Source organism: Corvus hawaiiensis, chromosome 7, assembly GCF_020740725.1.
Source record: "Corvus hawaiiensis isolate bCorHaw1 chromosome 7, bCorHaw1.pri.cur, whole genome shotgun sequence".
In the NCBI taxonomy this organism is placed as follows: domain Eukaryota; kingdom Metazoa; phylum Chordata; class Aves; order Passeriformes; family Corvidae; genus Corvus; species Corvus hawaiiensis.
In genome coordinates, this window is record NC_063219.1 from 13,834,471 (window position 1) to 13,851,397 (window position 16,927).

At 50.8% G+C, this 16,927-nt stretch overlaps 2 protein-coding genes across 2 annotated transcripts in view; one reads left to right on the forward strand and one right to left on the reverse strand.

Moving 5' to 3' along the window:
* Nucleotides 1-1,774: 1,774 nt before the first annotated feature.
* FZD5 (frizzled class receptor 5) lies at nucleotides 1,775-10,202 on the forward strand. The gene has a single exon (XM_048309104.1). It carries the CDS (start codon nucleotides 1,879-1,881, stop codon nucleotides 3,607-3,609), a length of 1,731 nt encoding a protein of 576 aa, XP_048165061.1. The 5' UTR covers nucleotides 1,775-1,878; the 3' UTR covers nucleotides 3,610-10,202.
* CCNYL1 (cyclin Y like 1) overlaps nucleotides 9,632-16,927 on the reverse strand; it is a 33,293-nt gene continuing 25,997 nt past the window's right edge. The window contains exons 9-10 of the mRNA XM_048309106.1: nucleotides 14,167-14,329; nucleotides 9,632-11,374 (exon numbers count right to left, since the gene is read on the reverse strand). Coding sequence (XP_048165063.1) covers nucleotides 11,258-11,374; nucleotides 14,167-14,329 — 280 coding nt within the window. The 3' untranslated portion in view covers nucleotides 9,632-11,257. The remainder of the gene's footprint in view (nucleotides 11,375-14,166; nucleotides 14,330-16,927) is intronic.

A 16,927-nucleotide genomic window follows, 5' to 3' on the forward strand; every position in this document is an offset into this window, starting at 1 on the left:
AAAGTTATGACTCCTGCTACAAGGATATGCCACTGTCTTCCAAAGGAACATGTGACTTGTAATTTTCTTCTGTATAGCTCTATTACAGGGAAAATTTACAGTGTAAAGCAAGGAGGTATTGGGATGTGAGATTTTTTTTCCCTTTTTTTAGAAAAATGTTGTTAAGCATCAAAGTTGACAGTGCCAAATAATATGCGTGCCTAGGCTGGGTGGACGTGGATTTCAGACCTCACAGTCTCTCGCCTTAAAATCCCTGATGACTTTGGTCATCAGCAGCCATCTCTGTCTGTGGGTACATCAGCCACTGGCCACAGAGCATTAAACAAGCCAGGTTTCACTTCTGGGAAGAAGGCAGGAGCTAAGTCATGCTTTCAGTCTTTGCTTTGGGCTCTGGGTGCAGTTAGGGGTATTTTGGGTGCTGGTGTTCCCTAGCACCAGGCCTTGAATGCAAGCTGTATCTGTGATGTGCTCTGGGTATGTCTTGACTAGCAGATCCAGGGCTGGATGCAAGTACTTTAGTCCAAATTGCCCTTCCATCGACATCCACTGAGGTGGAGTGAGCAGCTCCTGTACAAGGGCTAGGGAGCAGCCTTCTGCCTTGGCCAGAATACAGGCTCTGCTATAGCAGTTGCAGTCTGTGACCCCCGAATCTGGCTTCTGAAACAGGTCGGTTCCCCTGTGTGCCCCGAACATGCGGGCTTCAGGGCTTTCAGGGAAGCAGCTGAAAATCAGGCTGGCAATTTCGGTGTTTGTGAATGCATGGATTGGAGGATTGGAATTCCTGGCAGCTGAGCGTGACCACTTCGGTGGCCCTGGCAGGACCCCGCGATCCCAGGGCGCTGGGCAAGGCCCTCAGCCCCGACACGGTCTCGTCGTTGGTTCGCGCTGCGCTCCAGCGCCTGCCACCCGCCTGGGAGGGAAGGAAGGGGCTGGGGAAGTGACTCCGAGGCGGAGCGGAGGGCGACAAGAATCCGGGCCAGGAATGCGGTAGCGCAGCTGCCTGCACCTGGGCAGGGACAGTTTCCCTTCCCGCCGAGGCTCAGCGTTCCGGGAGTCGGGAGCGCTGCCCCGCCGGGCAGCTGGGACGCGGCAGCGCCGGGAGGCAGCGGCGGTAGATGCTACCGTGCCCCTTGTACCCGGGCTGATGTGCCATTGCCGGAGCAAGGCAAATCCGGCCAGGACCTCTGCACGTCCTCCCGTCCCCGTTTGCCCCCGTTCGTCCCAATCCCGTTACGGCGGAGGGAGACCCCGGCCCCGTCCCGCGAAGACGGGCTGAAGGGCCCGAGGAGGAAGGGGCGAAGCGGCAGCAGCACCGCGGGCACCGCCTGCCCTCCTCCTCCAGCCGCTGCCCCCGGCCCGCTTGGCTCTTCGCGCCGAGCCCGGGAAGCCGGGCCAGGCCGTCGCGGCGCTGAGGGGGCGGAGGGTGCCGGGTCTCGGGAGGGCCCCGGCGGGCAAGAGGGGAAGGAGATGCACAGATGCGGAGCAGTCAGTGGTGTGGCAGCACCGTCATCTTCTCACTTCGCCGCCTGCCCCCGGGCCGCCGGGGGTCTCCGAGCGCCGGCGGACGGGAAGCCGGCGGGCCGCCTCCAGCAGGCGGGGGCTGGGGCAGTTTCGCCGCCGCGGCACTCGGTGCCCGGCGTGGGGGCGGCCCCGGGGAGCCCCGGCGGGGCGGGGCCAGCGGCGGGGGCGGTCCCGGGGCGGTCCCGGGGCGGGGCGCGGGCGCGGCGCGGAGCGGGGGCGCCCGCCCGCCCCAGAGCGCAGGTGGCGGCGGCGGCGGCGGCGGTCTGGGTCCCGCTCTCGCTCCCGGCGGGGCCTCGCTCCCGGCGCGGAGGCGGCAGGTGCCCGGGACATGCGGCGGCGGTAGGACGCGCGGCGGCGATGGGCGGCCGGGGGCTGCCGGTGCCGCTGCTGCTGGGGCTGCCGCTGCTGCTGGGGCTGCCGGCGGCGGGGCGCGCCGCCTCCAAGGCGCTGGTGTGCCAGGAGATCACGGTGCCGATGTGCAAGGGCATCGGCTACAACCTCACCTACATGCCCAACCAGTTCAACCACGACACGCAGGACGAGGCCGGGCTGGAGGTGCACCAGTTCTGGCCGCTGGTGGAGATCCAGTGCTCCCCGGACCTGCGCTTCTTCCTCTGCAGCATGTACACCCCTATCTGCCTGTCCGACTACACGAAGCCGCTGCCCCCCTGCCGCTCCGTCTGCGAGCGGGCCAAGGCCGGCTGCTCGCCCATCATGCAGCAGTACGGCTTCGCCTGGCCCGAGAGGATGAGCTGCGACAGCCTGCCGGTGCTGGGGGACACCGAGGTGCTTTGCATGGGATACAACCACACGGAAGCCACCACCCTGCCGCCTTTCTTTGGGAAGCCCACACGCCCTGCCAAGGACATGGCCAAAAACCTGATGCCACTCGATGGGCAGCGCCTCTCAGGGCTGGACTGTGGTCAGACTTGCAAGTGCAAAGCACCCCTGATCCCCATCTCCAAGGAGTCCCATCCGCTGTACAACCGCATCAGGACTGGGAAGGTACTCAACTGCGCCATCCCCTGCTACCAGCCCTACTTCACCCAGGATGAGAAGACCTTTGCTACCTTCTGGATCGGCCTCTGGTCCATCCTCTGCTTCCTCTCCACCTCAACCACCGTGGCCACCTTCCTCATTGACATGGAGCGCTTCAAGTACCCTGAGCGCCCCATCATCTTCCTCTCTGCCTGCTACCTCTTCGTCTCCATGGGCTACATTGTGCGGCTGGTGGCAGGGCATGCCAATGTGGCTTGCAACCTGGAGCACCACCACATCCATTATGAAACTACAGGCCCTGCTCTCTGCACCGTGGTTTTCCTTCTCCTCTACTTCTTTGGCATGGCCAGCTCCATCTGGTGGGTCATCCTGTCCCTCACCTGGTTCCTGGCAGCTGGCATGAAGTGGGGCAATGAGGCCATTGCTAGCTACTCGCAGTACTTCCACCTGGCTGCCTGGCTCATCCCCAGTGCCAAATCCATTGCGGTACTGGCACTGAGCTCTGTGGACGGTGACCCGGTGGCTGGGGTTTGCTATGTGGGCAACCAGAGCCTGGAGAATCTGCGGGGCTTTGTGCTGGCACCATTAGTGGTTTATCTCTTCACTGGCAGCCTCTTCCTGCTGGCTGGCTTCGTCTCGCTCTTTCGCATCCGCAGCGTGATCAAGCAGGGCGGCACCAAAACTGACAAACTGGAGAAGCTGATGATCCGCATCGGCATCTTCACCATGCTCTACACTGTGCCTGCCACCATTGTCATTGCCTGCTACATCTACGAGCAGCACAACCGGGAGGCCTGGGAGCAGGCACAGAACTGCTCCTGCCCGGGGGACCCTCACCACCCCAAGCCTGACTATGCTGTCTTCATGCTCAAGTACTTCATGTGCCTTGTGGTGGGGATCACCTCCGGTGTTTGGATCTGGTCTGGCAAGACACTCGAGTCCTGGAGGCGCTTCACCACCCGCTGCTGCCGGGGCAGGAAGCCTGCAGGCGCCTCTGTGTACGGTGAGGCCAGCCCGGCACTGGTGGGCAGGACGGTGCTGCCCAATATGGCCTCCTACCACAAGCAGGTCCCACTGTCCCATGTGTGACCGGAGGGAGCCTCGGTGACCCCAGCCACAGGGAGGAGAGGGTTGCAAAGACCCTGGGCCACAGAAGAGGGGGTGACAGCTGGGCCACCCCTGGCATCCTCAGCCCCACCATGGTGGTGCTGCCTGGGACCGAGTGTGTGTGCCCATGGGCATGGAGCAGCTGCAGCCCCAGGCAGGGCAGGGGGAGGTGCTGCCAGCTATGTGGGGGCAGAGGGACAGGGAGGCCTGGAGCCTGGCACTGCCATGTATGCCCCACTTGGGGTCCCACATCCTGGTTGCAGTCCTGGGATGCTTCTGCCTGTGGGCCAATCAGGTGGCAGTAGCCCTCGAGCACTGATTTGTGTCCCACAACAAGGCTCTGGGCAGGTCTTGCTGGTGCTTGCTGGGGTGAAAGACAGAGCTGTAGCAGGCAGGGCAAGTGGTGGCCCCCAACCCCAGGTGGGGGCTGGCACTGCCACTGAGCCACTCACTGAAGCCCAGAGAGTGGGAGGGGATCAGGGAAAGCTGGCAGGGGGTGCTGCCTCTCTGGGTGCCCTGGGCAGAGCAGGAGACTGCTCTCAGTGCCCCCAGGTACAGCTCCATATTGGGGAGGAGAAGGCTGGGGGCCCTTGGCGTGAGGCAGCCGCTGGCCCCGCTCGGGCAGCAGCACAATGAGCCGGAGTGAAGGAGCCGCGCGGGCCGGGGCTTCACGGGTGGTGGTGACAGTGCAGGACAGAGGGGTCGTGGAGAGGATCTGCCACCCGGCCCTCAGGACGGGCAGGGACAGGGTCCCAGCTGTCTGCAGCGCAGACGGGGACCAGGTGACCCCCCTGTGGTCCCTTCTGCCCTGGGCAAGCACATCCGGCTCCCTTCAGTCAGGGGCTCAGGACCGGCAGGAGCTGGCTCCGGTGGGCTCAGCGGGGTGGTACCAGCTCCACCGCCCATGGAGCCACTCGCCCCGGCGAGCCGAGGGGCTGCGCAAGGTGGTGAGGCTGCCGTCCCGGCGCGGGGTTTGCAGGGAGCCCTGGCACCGCCGGCTCCGGCACCGAGAGCGGGGCTCTCCTGAGGTGCCCTGGGAAGGGGCCGGTGCTGTCCCGCGCCTCTGCAACGGGGTGAGTTCCTGGCGTCTCCCTTGTGCCGCGCGGGTTACCTGGGGCGAGGGAGGCAGGCCCGGTGCCCTGCCCGCCAGCTGTGGCATAGCCAACCCTAAAAGGGTGGCTGCGCCCCTGCGGTGAGTAGTGACTGCACGGGGGTGTCCCAGCCAGGCGGCAGGCTGTCTCTCCGGAGCAGCAGCTGGGTTTTCCAGTCAGTCGACTTCAATACGTGTTGCTGCTTTTTTCAAAGCTGTGCCTCTGACAGAGACGGTACCAGGTTTGAAAGAGAGCGGTTAATTTAGGAAAACTTAGCAGAGTGCTTGTACTTCTTTTCCTCCAACTTCCCAAGCCTTTTTCACTTCCCTGGATCAGACAGCAGCTGAGCACTGACAGAACCATTTTCTGGCGTTAAGCAGTGGTGACAGCTGGGTTTCAATAAGTAGAATAATGGGGGGGGGGGGCTGTTGTCAAAATCACTAAATGCAGCCAGGGCAAGGGGCTCCAGCAGTGGCACAGGATGAGGCTGGCTGCCTCTGGCTTCAGGCCACTTGTGAAAGCACCTGGGTTTAATGGTTTATTTCCCCTGCCCTAAGCAGTGATCATGTATGTAAAAACCCAGCCATTACTGGAGTCCTTTTTGCTCTCCTTCAAGCGTGGCACTGTGACCCAGCTGCTCAAGCACTGGAGAACAACTGCTGGCTTTGCTCCTGCAGGACTGCAAGGATCTGAGGTTGTTCTCAACACCTTTGGACCACTTCCAAAAGGTTTCCACCTAATTTTAAAACCAAAGCCTGGGAAGTGAGGGAACACTCAAGTGGCACATCTCCAGATAAAGGTGCTGCATGAGTGTCTCTGGGGTGTCCTGGATACAGAGGTGCAAGGACGGAGGGCTCACCAGGGACTGTTCAGCCGCACCCATCCGCAACTCTTGCAATAGGGCTCACCCCCTCCAGAATGCTGGAGTTCTTTATTATGGACATAATTGCACCATATTGTGTTACAAACTGTAAATAGTTGTATTATAGCCTAATTTGTACACACAGAAGCCGTAGTGACCTTTGATACAGGTTAGGGACAGGTGTGTTCTCAGCAGTGAGGCGGGTCAGGTGCAGAGACGCTGTGGGTAGTCTTGTATTGTGATCCAGGGCATTAAATGATTCCAACCTGCTCCAGTCCACACCTTCCTGGACTCCTCTCTCTCTATAGTGCCTTTTGTAGATACAGCTAAACACACATCATGCAATACAATGAACAAAACCATGTCAAAGGTGGTATTTTGCTGTTTTTGTTTTTTCCAAAGTGCAACTGACTGTGTAAAGAAATCCAAGATTAGCTACAAACTGTCGCCTATTGAAAAATGCAAGAGTGTTTTCAGCTTTGATCTAACGGTAGGGTAATACAATCAACTCGTGTTTGAGCCTGGCTTCTCAGCAACAAGTGGCAGGAGGGGGAAGGAGCTGTTTCCGTGTGCCCTGTCTGCTGTAGCCAATTTACATGTTGGGTTTTGCCTGTTCCGTTACCCATGCTGTTCAATGTTGCTTAAATAACTGTACTATATTTTGTGAAAAGCTTAAGAGATTTTATTCAAAGAGAAGTATCAAGATTAGTTATTTATGAGGATAAAAAATAGTGTGTGTTGTTTTCTTTACTTCTGCTTCTGTTAGAGTATTTATTACCTTAAAAACTTACCTGTCAGGGGGACGGGGAGGTATGTGCTGTAGGGCCATGCAGGGCTCTTTATCCCTGGGGATTGTGGGGAACTGGTGAGGCAACTGCACTTGTGTAGCACAGGAATAGCATGTTCCATGTGCACGAACCCCACGCAGAGCTGCCCTTGGCACGGAGGATGCCACACATCCGTGCCCTCAGCACCGGCGTGCCCAGGCTGGGTGGTGCAGCCAGGCTCTGCCCAGAGCCGGGTTCCGTGCTTGGGGGCAGCTGTGCTAGCTGTGCCCATGACCTCGCTGACAGGGCATTCCCCTGATGGGCCAAGGTCACGCCTCGCTGCTAAAAGAGGGTTAACTATCAACTTTTATTGGCGTTCTGCAGTTTGCACAGTACGTGTCCCTCGCCCTGCGCTGAGATCAGGCCCTGAAGAGGTGCCCTTTGATACTCCTAAGGCCAAGGAGATGACAGCTCAGAGCCAAGCGGGATGCAGCACGCTGGCCCATTTGGGTGGCCGTGTTGCCATCTGCTGTGCGACCTCTCCTGTTGCGAGAAGCACTTGAGGAGGGACAGTAAGGGGTTAAGGCTGGCTCCGTGGTGACTAATGGTGCAGGACTCTGCTATCTAGTTAGGTGTGTAGGCATACACCAGGTCCCACTAGATAGGATCTCTTACCTGGAAGCAGCATTCCAGCACCCAGTACTGAACCTGACAGTCCCACAGCCTGACTCACCTGGTTCTGCAGGGATCTGCCCCCCCATGCTCAAGTACGGGCAAAACACACCATTTGGGCTGATCCTGTCGCTTGAGGGGCAGCAGTTTTGGGGCGTGGAGGGGACATGAACCATTTCAGCATCAGGTTCTTCCCAAGGAGCTGTGGACACTCACTGCCTGCTCCCGGAAGTAACTCCAGCACCTTGCTGGCAGCCTTGTTGTCATTCTTGCCTGCCAGGAAGCTGTTGTGTCCCCAGCTCCTCAGTAAACAGGAGTTTGGCAGCACTGCCATGCACCGCCTACCTCAAGCCACGGTTTCCGAGCAAGGGAAGGGCTTTTCCTGCAGGCAGCTGTGTGAATCAGCTGCAGGACTCTGTCCCTGTGAGCACATACGTGATCCCGCACGGCCAGCCCAGTGCTTGTGCTGCTGTGTCTCTCCTGTGCTCTCCAGGTTCCACTTGGCCAGCTCAAGCCACCCTCGAGGCAGTCACCGGCTTCCCTGGGGCTGAACGGTGTAAATGCAGCACAATTTCAAACTGGGTGGCATGGGGAATGACAATGTCTGATGGCATGGGGACCATGTGGTTCTTCAAATAGGTTTTAATATCATACATCAGAAGCCAAAGTGGTTATTTCACCTAGAACATGCCTTGTCTGTGAAGGCAGCCTGAGACTTTCCTAATCCTAAGACAAACAGGCCCATGTTCTGCCATTAAGTGCTGTTCTGCCAGTCCTTTGGGGGGTGGGTGTTAGTAAGGGCTCTACAGTCACTTTGGCAGCACCCTGTAATTCACTTTATGTTGGCAAACAGCTTATTTGGTGCAAGTGTAGTTTTCCCAGGTAACAATATGGAACGCCAGTTCTGTGTCATTGTCCTGCACTGCTGTGCTGTGGGAAATCCCAGGACAGGATGGGGGCTGCAGCCTGCCCAGTGCTGAGCTCTAAACGGAGCAGTTCACCCTGCCCTGAGTGCTCCTGCCAACCTCCTGTGCAAGCTCTCACCTCAATGGCTCTTCTGTCCTCTTCTGCTTGCTCAGGGTATGCTTGACACCTATACTCTTACCCAGGAGCAATGGTCTTGACATTTATTCCATCCCTCAAGTGCCTGTCCTCTTAACTGCCAAACCCAAACTGAAGTAGTTCTCATAAAATTCCCTTGGAAACAAAATACACAGTCCCTGTACACAAAGGGAAGGGGCTGCTGGAGCCCGGGGGCATCATGTAGCCCACAAACAGCTCCATGGCTTCCTGCCCCTGCTGCCTGCGAACACATGCTGCTCCTGCTAGTCTGGCTGCTGCTCACATTACTCTTGCCGGGCCATAAGACAGCTACTGTCTCTGCAAACAGCATTTACTGCCAGATGGGGAGTGCTACCCTGGAACTGAAAGCAGGCAGCAGTCACCTCAACATAGATTAAATATTACTCAGCTGTTGGATTAAAAAAACCAAGGTACATAGCCAGTTGCTCTTCCCTGGGAGCAGAGGTAGGTAACAGTCTCTGTAATTCCAGTATTCTGACCATGATTGCATTTTTCTTTTGCCTCTTTGAGAAAAGTGTTTCCAGCATCTAGGTTAGTGCATATTGGAGGGTATTCCCCCTTCACAGTTCAGCAGAACCACATAAATGCAATTCCTTCTGAAACACTATTACTGCCCAGCACTTCAAAAGGGAGCTGTATGGCTTACCTTTAATTGTTTAGCTGAGAAACACAATAGCTGTGTTTTCCAGAATCTAACTCTTTTAGGGGTACCAGAATGGTAAATGGAATTGCTATTTTTTCCCTCTTAAGAAGCTGAGTTGTAGTTCAGGCCTGCTTAGTATCTGGTGAACAGATCAAAATCCCATTGCTAATGTGCTCTGGGCTACAGTAAAACTAAAGCCAGGTAATATTCAAAGCAAAATCAGGTTCATAGCAGCTGTCTCCTGCAGGATGTATTGCAGAAGTAGCCCTCAGCTTGAGTTGTCAGTCACCTGCCATCCAGATCAGCAGGAAGAGTCTCCATCTCATCTGGCAAAAAAGGGAAATGAGTGCCCCAGTCTCTGCTGAGCAGCTCACAGTGAGTGGCTGCTTTTGGAGCAGCCCCACAGCAAAGTGCACCAGACCAATCCCACACAGCTGAAGGCACCTGGAGGTGCTGAGGGAAGCAGAGCTCCTTAGCAATTAGGTCACAAGTCAATCCAGGAGCTGGTCACTTGTAGCTTCCAATTTAGTGCTCCTCAAGGGAGGACTTAAAAATCATCAAATGGCCTCCAGAGAGACTGGCCCTACTTAAAGGCCATTAAAGTGCAAAGAAACTGTCAGTGAATGGTTTATTTGAGCAGCCCGAGTCAAGTTCTAAATCCAAAGACCATGTGGGAAGATCTGGGCAGCCATGCAGGGCTGCACCCCTCCCAGGACTCTGCTGCCTGCTCCCAGACAGTGCCAGCTCCCTGGGACCAAATGAAGGTGATAGGCTGGTGTGGGGAATGGCGAAGCCGTAACACACACCACTGGGGTTTCTCTTTTTTTCCTTTCTTGAGGGGCAGGGGAATCCAACAACTGTACAGAACACACCCTTCACCTTTAACTTTAATTAAAATAGAGTTTATTAGCTTTTCTTTTAATACAAACATGAGAAAGGAAAACCACCTGAAGATGTAGTGTTATTTTCAATATTGAATTGTGATCAATACCTGAAGTGCCAAGTTCGGTGGGTTTGGGAGCCAGGGGCTGGCACATTTGCATACTGCAAAAGGCTGTATGCATCACTGAACAGCTGAGTGCAGCCACACTGATGATGGCACTCACACAGCCCCACTCCCAAAGGCAGATGGACTTGTTCAGTGTGAGTTTCTGGGCCTTGGCTGTAAGAGGAAGTGCACAAAACCCGTGTCATTCGGAGGGAGAGCTGCTCCTAGGACGCACAGCCTAGAACCTATTTGGATCCAAGAAGGGAAGATACTACGAAGACCTGTAACAGGAAGAGTCTAATAATACTTATCCTGTTTAGAGTTCAGTTTCAGAGCTTGAAAGTAAGCTCTGTTCCCAAGTCTCAGAAAGAGCAAACCCCAAGCCTCTAGAGCAGTTGCACAAGATAAAATTCACTTTGGGGGGGAAAAAAAAAAAAGTTTATAGAAAGCTTTTTGATAATTCTCAGTTGAACACAATATTTTTCCATCTACCTTGATAGGTAGTCCAGGATTCTCAAACTCATTATTGTCTCATTATGAATATAACTTCCTCCCAGGGAACTGAAACCCAAGGAGAGCCAGATGGATGCACAATATCAGCTTTAGGAACTCACTGTATATAGCACAAGAGATCTGCAGTAGAACTCAGAGAAGCAGTGCTGCACACACGCCATTCACCACTGGATTGCTACACTGTTTGGGATGGTGATGATGTTTCCAGACCAACTTTTTCATTCAATGCCTCAGAAAAATACACAGATTACATCTCTTCCAGAGCAATATAAGTATTAGAAAATGAGAGAAGCACCATAATTCACAAGAAATGCAGCATGGACCCTATACATTTTAACAATACATAAAACCGTATCTGCCCCCCATCAAAACATTCAAAGTCTTTTGACAATCTTTACTGGAGTGAAGTTGTGGGTGCAGAGATGGAATTCCTTCCTGCTGGGCAGCTTCTTGGTATGAACACATCACCAATAGTAGCAGCTTTTAGTAGCCAAACCAGGGAAAAGCCATCAACACGTGTCTATACTACTGTTTTCAGCTCCAGAGTGGCTTTATACTTTAAGAGTCCCATACGTTGTTTTTGTTAACACTGCATTGACCTGAAATACAAATGCAGTGAGACTCTGGATGACAGGGGAGAGGAGGGAAGAACATTGTAACTATAGTCATGTGGTTAGTGTTTAAATTCTAAAATTTAAAACTACTTATTATTAAAAACCTCAAGAGTTCACAGCTATAGGCCTACATAGTAAGCAAACATCTGTGGGGGAGAGAAGGAGATAAGTTTGTTTTTGCACCTCTGGATACATTAGAAGGAGGAGGGAGTTGATTTGACAAAGGTCTTGTCTTTTGCACCAAGTATGTTCCTCAAGCTCTGGGCTCCCTTGGCTGATTTACTCTCCTTGCTTCCTCCTGCTGGAAGACACCATCACCGCTGGCTTGTGTGCATGGAGTGGTGGATTCCTCCGGTTCTATGGATGCTGGTTCATGGTGCTGCACCTTGCTCTCTCCTCAGGAGAGGATGGCATTAGAACGGCGGATACCAACTAAGTTATCAGCACTGAAAGATCGTCTCATAGCAGCTTTTGACAAGTCTTTGTATTTGTCTTCACACAGTCGGGAGATTGCCTGGGTACCACAGACAGACACAAATGAGAAGTCCGCATTAGTAAAGTCTGAGTGCTCCAAGGGAGGTGTTACAAGTGTAAAATACCTACAGCACAGGTGCTCTGCAGCAGTGACACAGCTGGCTTTTTACCCAGAATGACAGTAAATAAGAACTACTCTGGAGGGAAAATAGCATTGGGCTCTGCCCCAGGTTAACATGAACCCCAGCCATCAGAAAGGTAGACCTAAAGAAGGTGTGTGGTTTCCATATCCAAGTATCTTCTTCATTTTACTAGTCTCACTATCTAATGAAAAACTTGGATCCATTTCAGACTTTTTAAGTTTGTGGAAGTCATGTTGAAAATCACCCCTAGTAGCTGGGTGTGGTGCACGCAGCAGCACAAAAATTTTATTTTAACAGTGCAGAAATGCACACGGGCATTTCTCTGAGAGAAAAGGTTCAAACTGAAAAGGTTTCTGCACTTCCTTGGGCATCTTACCCTTGGCCACTCAGGGCAAGCAAGCTGAGGAAATGAAGTTCTACTAGGGTGTCTGTTTTGCCTTTACCTTCTCTACACCCTCACTCCCAACATATTCTTACCAGGATCACCCCCATGATCTGAGAAGGGAGGGCAGCCATGGTACTTTGTCTACATGTGCTAATATTTAATTGCTATAATAATCTAGTGTTGAACTGTTTTCATCCATTTATTGGCTTGCCTCTGCCCTGCTTATCTAGTTATTCTAGTTACAAGACTAATTATTTAAATCCTAGTAACACAATTGTCAGAAAATACTGTGTCCCCTCCCCTGCAAGGCCTATTTCTGATTGGAGCCTTCAGGCATTATCAATGTAAATTAATAAGAATACCTGTAATAAAAAAGTCGAACTGAATTTCAGTCCTGAACATTTACTTCCATTAATAATTTACCACCTATTACCAGATGAACTTTCAGAGTCCTGTGATCAGCTACAAGCCTACACCTTCCCTTTAAGGCAGCACCCATTCAGCACAGCCCAATGTTCTGCAAGTTCAAAAGGTGAAAAGCACTCTGAGCATGAATAAAGTTCTAAGTGTATTTTAAAATAATTATTTACATTTATATCTGCCGACCTTCTGGAGGCATGCATTTGGCTCAAGAGTGGCATTCTTTGAGACACTGGCGGCATGAGCTCCTGGTGCAAAACCAGACAGACTCTCCATCCTGCTTTAATGCTAGCACATCAATCACACAGCAACCTGTGTTGACATATTTAGACCCAGTTGCCCATATGGTGTAAATCAGTTTTCAGTTTCTGGAATTCACTAATTCACTGCTTTACACAGGCTCCTATCAGCTGCTTATGTGCTTCTAACAGAAAGGTAGAACTAAAAATTTTAGCAAATGGTTTAAATATTTATCCCATTTTAGAATTAAACCCCAAAATGTCCAATAGACATGCATTAGTAAGTGCATGATAGCAAATTACATACTGTACTGAAAATTAATCTGGTTTTAAATCCCAAGCCCCCAAATACTAAGAAGAAAAAAAACAGGCTCACAATCTGTAAATCATCCACTTATGCCCTGGCACTGAGCAGTTCAGTAAACAATTTCCTATGGACTATGAACTGCCCTACAACCACATTTACACTTAGTGACAGTGTTAGCTTAAAGTGCAAGTAACAATGGTGAGACAAAGCAGAAGAGCTGCATTGCTTAACTTTAAATAGAGGAATTCATAGGCATATCATACTTATCATTCCAAAGGACCAGGAGGGATCATACTTACTCCAGAAGTTCAGGCACTTATGGGACACATAAAATCCCTAGCCCGTGGCAGAATTATTGGGGGTGGACGACAGAACAATGTAAGCCAGGAATACCGCAGCACACCCCTCTCTGAAAGGGACTATGGTATCAGTGTACACAGGGCCTGTGGTAATGCTTTTGTTGAAAGGTCAACAAAACAACATGCAGAGTCATCAGTTAAACCTGGACAGATGAAAGGTTGCATTGATCCAACAAGAAATTTCCCTGGGAACCCAGGTAATTTATGTATTTTCAAAATGTCTTAAATATCTCCAGCAACTCGGAAGACTGACTCCGCAAAAGTTAAAGCTTTTTAAAATGAGCCGTCATGCCAAGAAGGCTGCAGGGCCTCCCCACAAGGACAGCCCTTCCCATCGAGCAGAAAGGGACAGTAATCTGCATTTACACTCCTCTGGGCATTCTGAAGGATTCCCAAGAAGGGGCTGTTCCAGAAGTTTATCTTAAAGCAACATTTCTCTGGAAAGGTAGGAATCCACAATTTATTTCTGCAGCTGTCCCCAGACAAATTGTTTATTAAACCATAAGAGCAGTAAGAGTGCTCCCTCTAAATCTAAAAGCAGCTGTGCAGTGGGATGCAGTGGGAAACCTTCAGCTGGCAGTATTTAGAAGGGTGTGAGTGTGACTGTCTCTAGGTGCTTGGAATACAGACTGTGACCAGGGAAGGAGAGACAATCCATTACATATGACACTAATCCTTTCAATCTTAAGTAGCCTAGAACTTAAGCTGAACTACACCCAAAATAACATCCATTTTATTTTGCAATCTGCTAGACTTCTGTAATCTCTTCCAAAACCCTTCCTTTCTTCAGAATACTTGCTTAGCTTAGGCATGGTTTTAGAAGTGCTAACTGTATTTATAAAGAGGTTAAATTACCCTGTAATACACTAATCTAAAAGCTTTTTAGTTTTTCTAACCGCCACTTAACGTGATTAGCAACAGATGCTCTTACTACTCATACAGACAGAGTCCCCTGCTCAGCCACTCTCAGACCATTTACCTCCAGCTTCTGTGCTCTCTCTTTACTGAGAGGCTCCAGCAGAAAGCTCAGGTTATTGTCATCTGCTAGGGAGCGAAGATCAAAGTAGTATTTGGCGTAAACACTGGCAGGAACATTGATATTAAACTGCAGTAGCTCCAAGAAGTGTCTTTCCATCTCGTTCCTAGGAGGCGCAAGGGACAGAAGACAAAGGAAAAAAAGATTGTTTTAGCTGGCTGAAAACACTGAAGAGACCTCAAGCTTGTTTTAAAACCAGCAACTTTGAAACAGGTCACCGAGAGCTCTGCATTATTAGTTTCGAGAGGCAGGTCATTCCCTGGTGCTCAAAACAAGGTGCAGCTTTTGAGTCCTGGCACCTCCGGCTCGGAGAGGAAGGCAGTGCCCTGTCGTGCACTCTCTCGGCTGAGCGGGGAGGTTCATTCTTCGGAGTTCCATTAGTGCAGCTGTACAATTCATGCGCCATTCTCACTCTCATACGGCCCCACACTATAGTGATCAGATGAAAGGAATGATGTATGCTGTTTATTAGCTCTGAAGAACTTGCAGACATTTTCACCAGGCTGATAACAGGAAGGGGGTTTATTGAAGTAGAGGCGGACTAACAAAAGGAGTAGGCAGATCACCACGGCAACAAATGGATCTATGAAGAGCTGCTGCTATTATCTCACAGAAAAAAGCCTCTTGAAGCAACATGGATTCATCTCCAATAAATAAATAAATAAGCAGCATTAGGTGGGAGAAGGAATTTTCTCCTCAATAGCATTAGGCAGGATAACAAAGTACTATGTCAAAGGGCACTGTCCAGTTTTTACTCTCTTGTCTGTTTTCACTGGGCAAAATACTTGGAGGAAAGCGTGGAGAGTGCCATGACACGAAAAAAGCTGCTTCAGCTACTGTACTGTGGTCAGCTAAACCAGAGATATTCTACAGAGGAAAAACAATGTTTTACAGATTAACCTAAAAAGAAACTGGTGGTACCCAAACCAAGCAGTTCAGTTCAACAACTCAACAACAGTCTGCACAGGTAGCAGATCTGTTCCAACAGAATTTAGCAGCTGTATAGGCCAACTGTGAATACATCAGAAGATGAGTTGCACCAAGTCAGAGTCAGGTTGTTACTGCTTTTTTGGGAGCTTTTAAAATGGATGCTTTACCTATCAGCGTGGCAGCAAATAAATCAAGGAATCATCTGTGTTGTCCTGTATTGGGTGGTGGGTCTCAATATGAATAGCAGCTTTGTGCTTCTTTCTAGCATAGCAGACTTAAGTATCATTGAACCTAGTGCCAAAATTAATTTCCTGTTCATATGGCCATAAGCCTATAGAGATGTAAATCAGATAATGTTTTGATGATCAGCTGATCAGAGCTTGATTTACCCTGTGAGTAAATGCTCTTCACTGCCCCTTTTGTACTCACTAGGCTAATACATTTTAATTCTGTAAAAATACAATTCTTCATTGGATTAACAAGTCTATTAACAGTGGTTTAAAACCTGGGAAAGGATAATGCCCATGTTTTTTCTGTGCCTTTTTTACAAATATATGTAGCCTAAAGAATGAACAGCATGTCCCCCCTTACAAACAATCATGGCAAGATTAGCAGCTGTACAGTTAATTTTTCAGCAATTATGGATTCGCTCTCATCAAAGCAAGCAAGTTCCGACAAAGGATGACTTCCAAATATCAACTGAATTTCTTTTGATTTTTTCCCATCAGAAATAAGTAAAACAAACCAAAAGACCCATCTCCCAAAACCCAAAAGAAAAACGTCTTTCATTAAAAAACCCCACCTTTGCCTTGGTCAAATAGAAAAGGGCTTGTGATAGAAAAAGTAAGATGAACACTTCAGCTATGTTGAGTAGGATGAGGCAAAGGCAAATGGACCGCATGTGGCAGTTGCCAGGCCTGGATCTCGTATCCCTTCACAACCTGAGAGCCCCCAGCTCCTCTAACAAAGCTGTGAGGGGGGCTGCCAGCACAACTCTGAGCAGTGGGGAGAGAGTTTGGTGGGGAGGAGGTGCACCTACGCTGCCTTCAGAAGGGGTGCCTGGCTTGTGAGCACACACACACACACACTTGCAAACTGGGTGAACTAAATCAGGTAAGAAACTTTTGCCAGTTCCAGAGTGGTGCAGCCCCCGTGCCTGGCTTGCAATGGTTCAACAAGAGTGTCTGTCAGGTTAGTGAGTCATTCTAGATACAGAGAGCCAAGAGGAAAATTCACAGGAGTTCACAAACAAAGCTTGCCACCAGTCTTGTAGATAGGCTGTTCCTGCACAGGAATGGCCCACCCAGGGAGCCATACCTGGAAGACTCCTGCCAAACGATCTTTAGCTGGGGAGCTGCTGGGATTTTGGGTGGATTTTTAGGCAGCATCACCAGCCATCTCCAACATTAGAATGCAACTGTGACTGAAATCCTTTGTCAATGTTTTTCTCTTACTAACTCTTGTATTTGGAATAGCTAATACTCACCATCAACTGACTGGTTTAAAAAATACTGCAACTACTAAGACTGACAATTAACTATAGTACAAACCATGAACTGAAAGTAGACTTATAAACTTAAGACAATTTTGCTGAGTATTTTAAGCAGTTTGCCAAGGTCCCCATTATGGTGATGTTATCTAGCCAAGGAGTGGTAAAGTCTGCCCAGTTACAGAGCCCAGGATGAACACCCTGTGCCACTGTCTGGGAGGGGGTAGTACAGTGTCTGCCCATATCTAAATTCAAAGGTCTAAGTCATCTCAAATGAGATGGGAT

Coding starts and splice junctions, on each gene's coding strand:
- FZD5 (XM_048309104.1), top strand. CDS start 1,879: ATGGGCGGCCGGGGGCTGCCGGTGCCGCTGCTGCTGGGGCTGCCGCTG.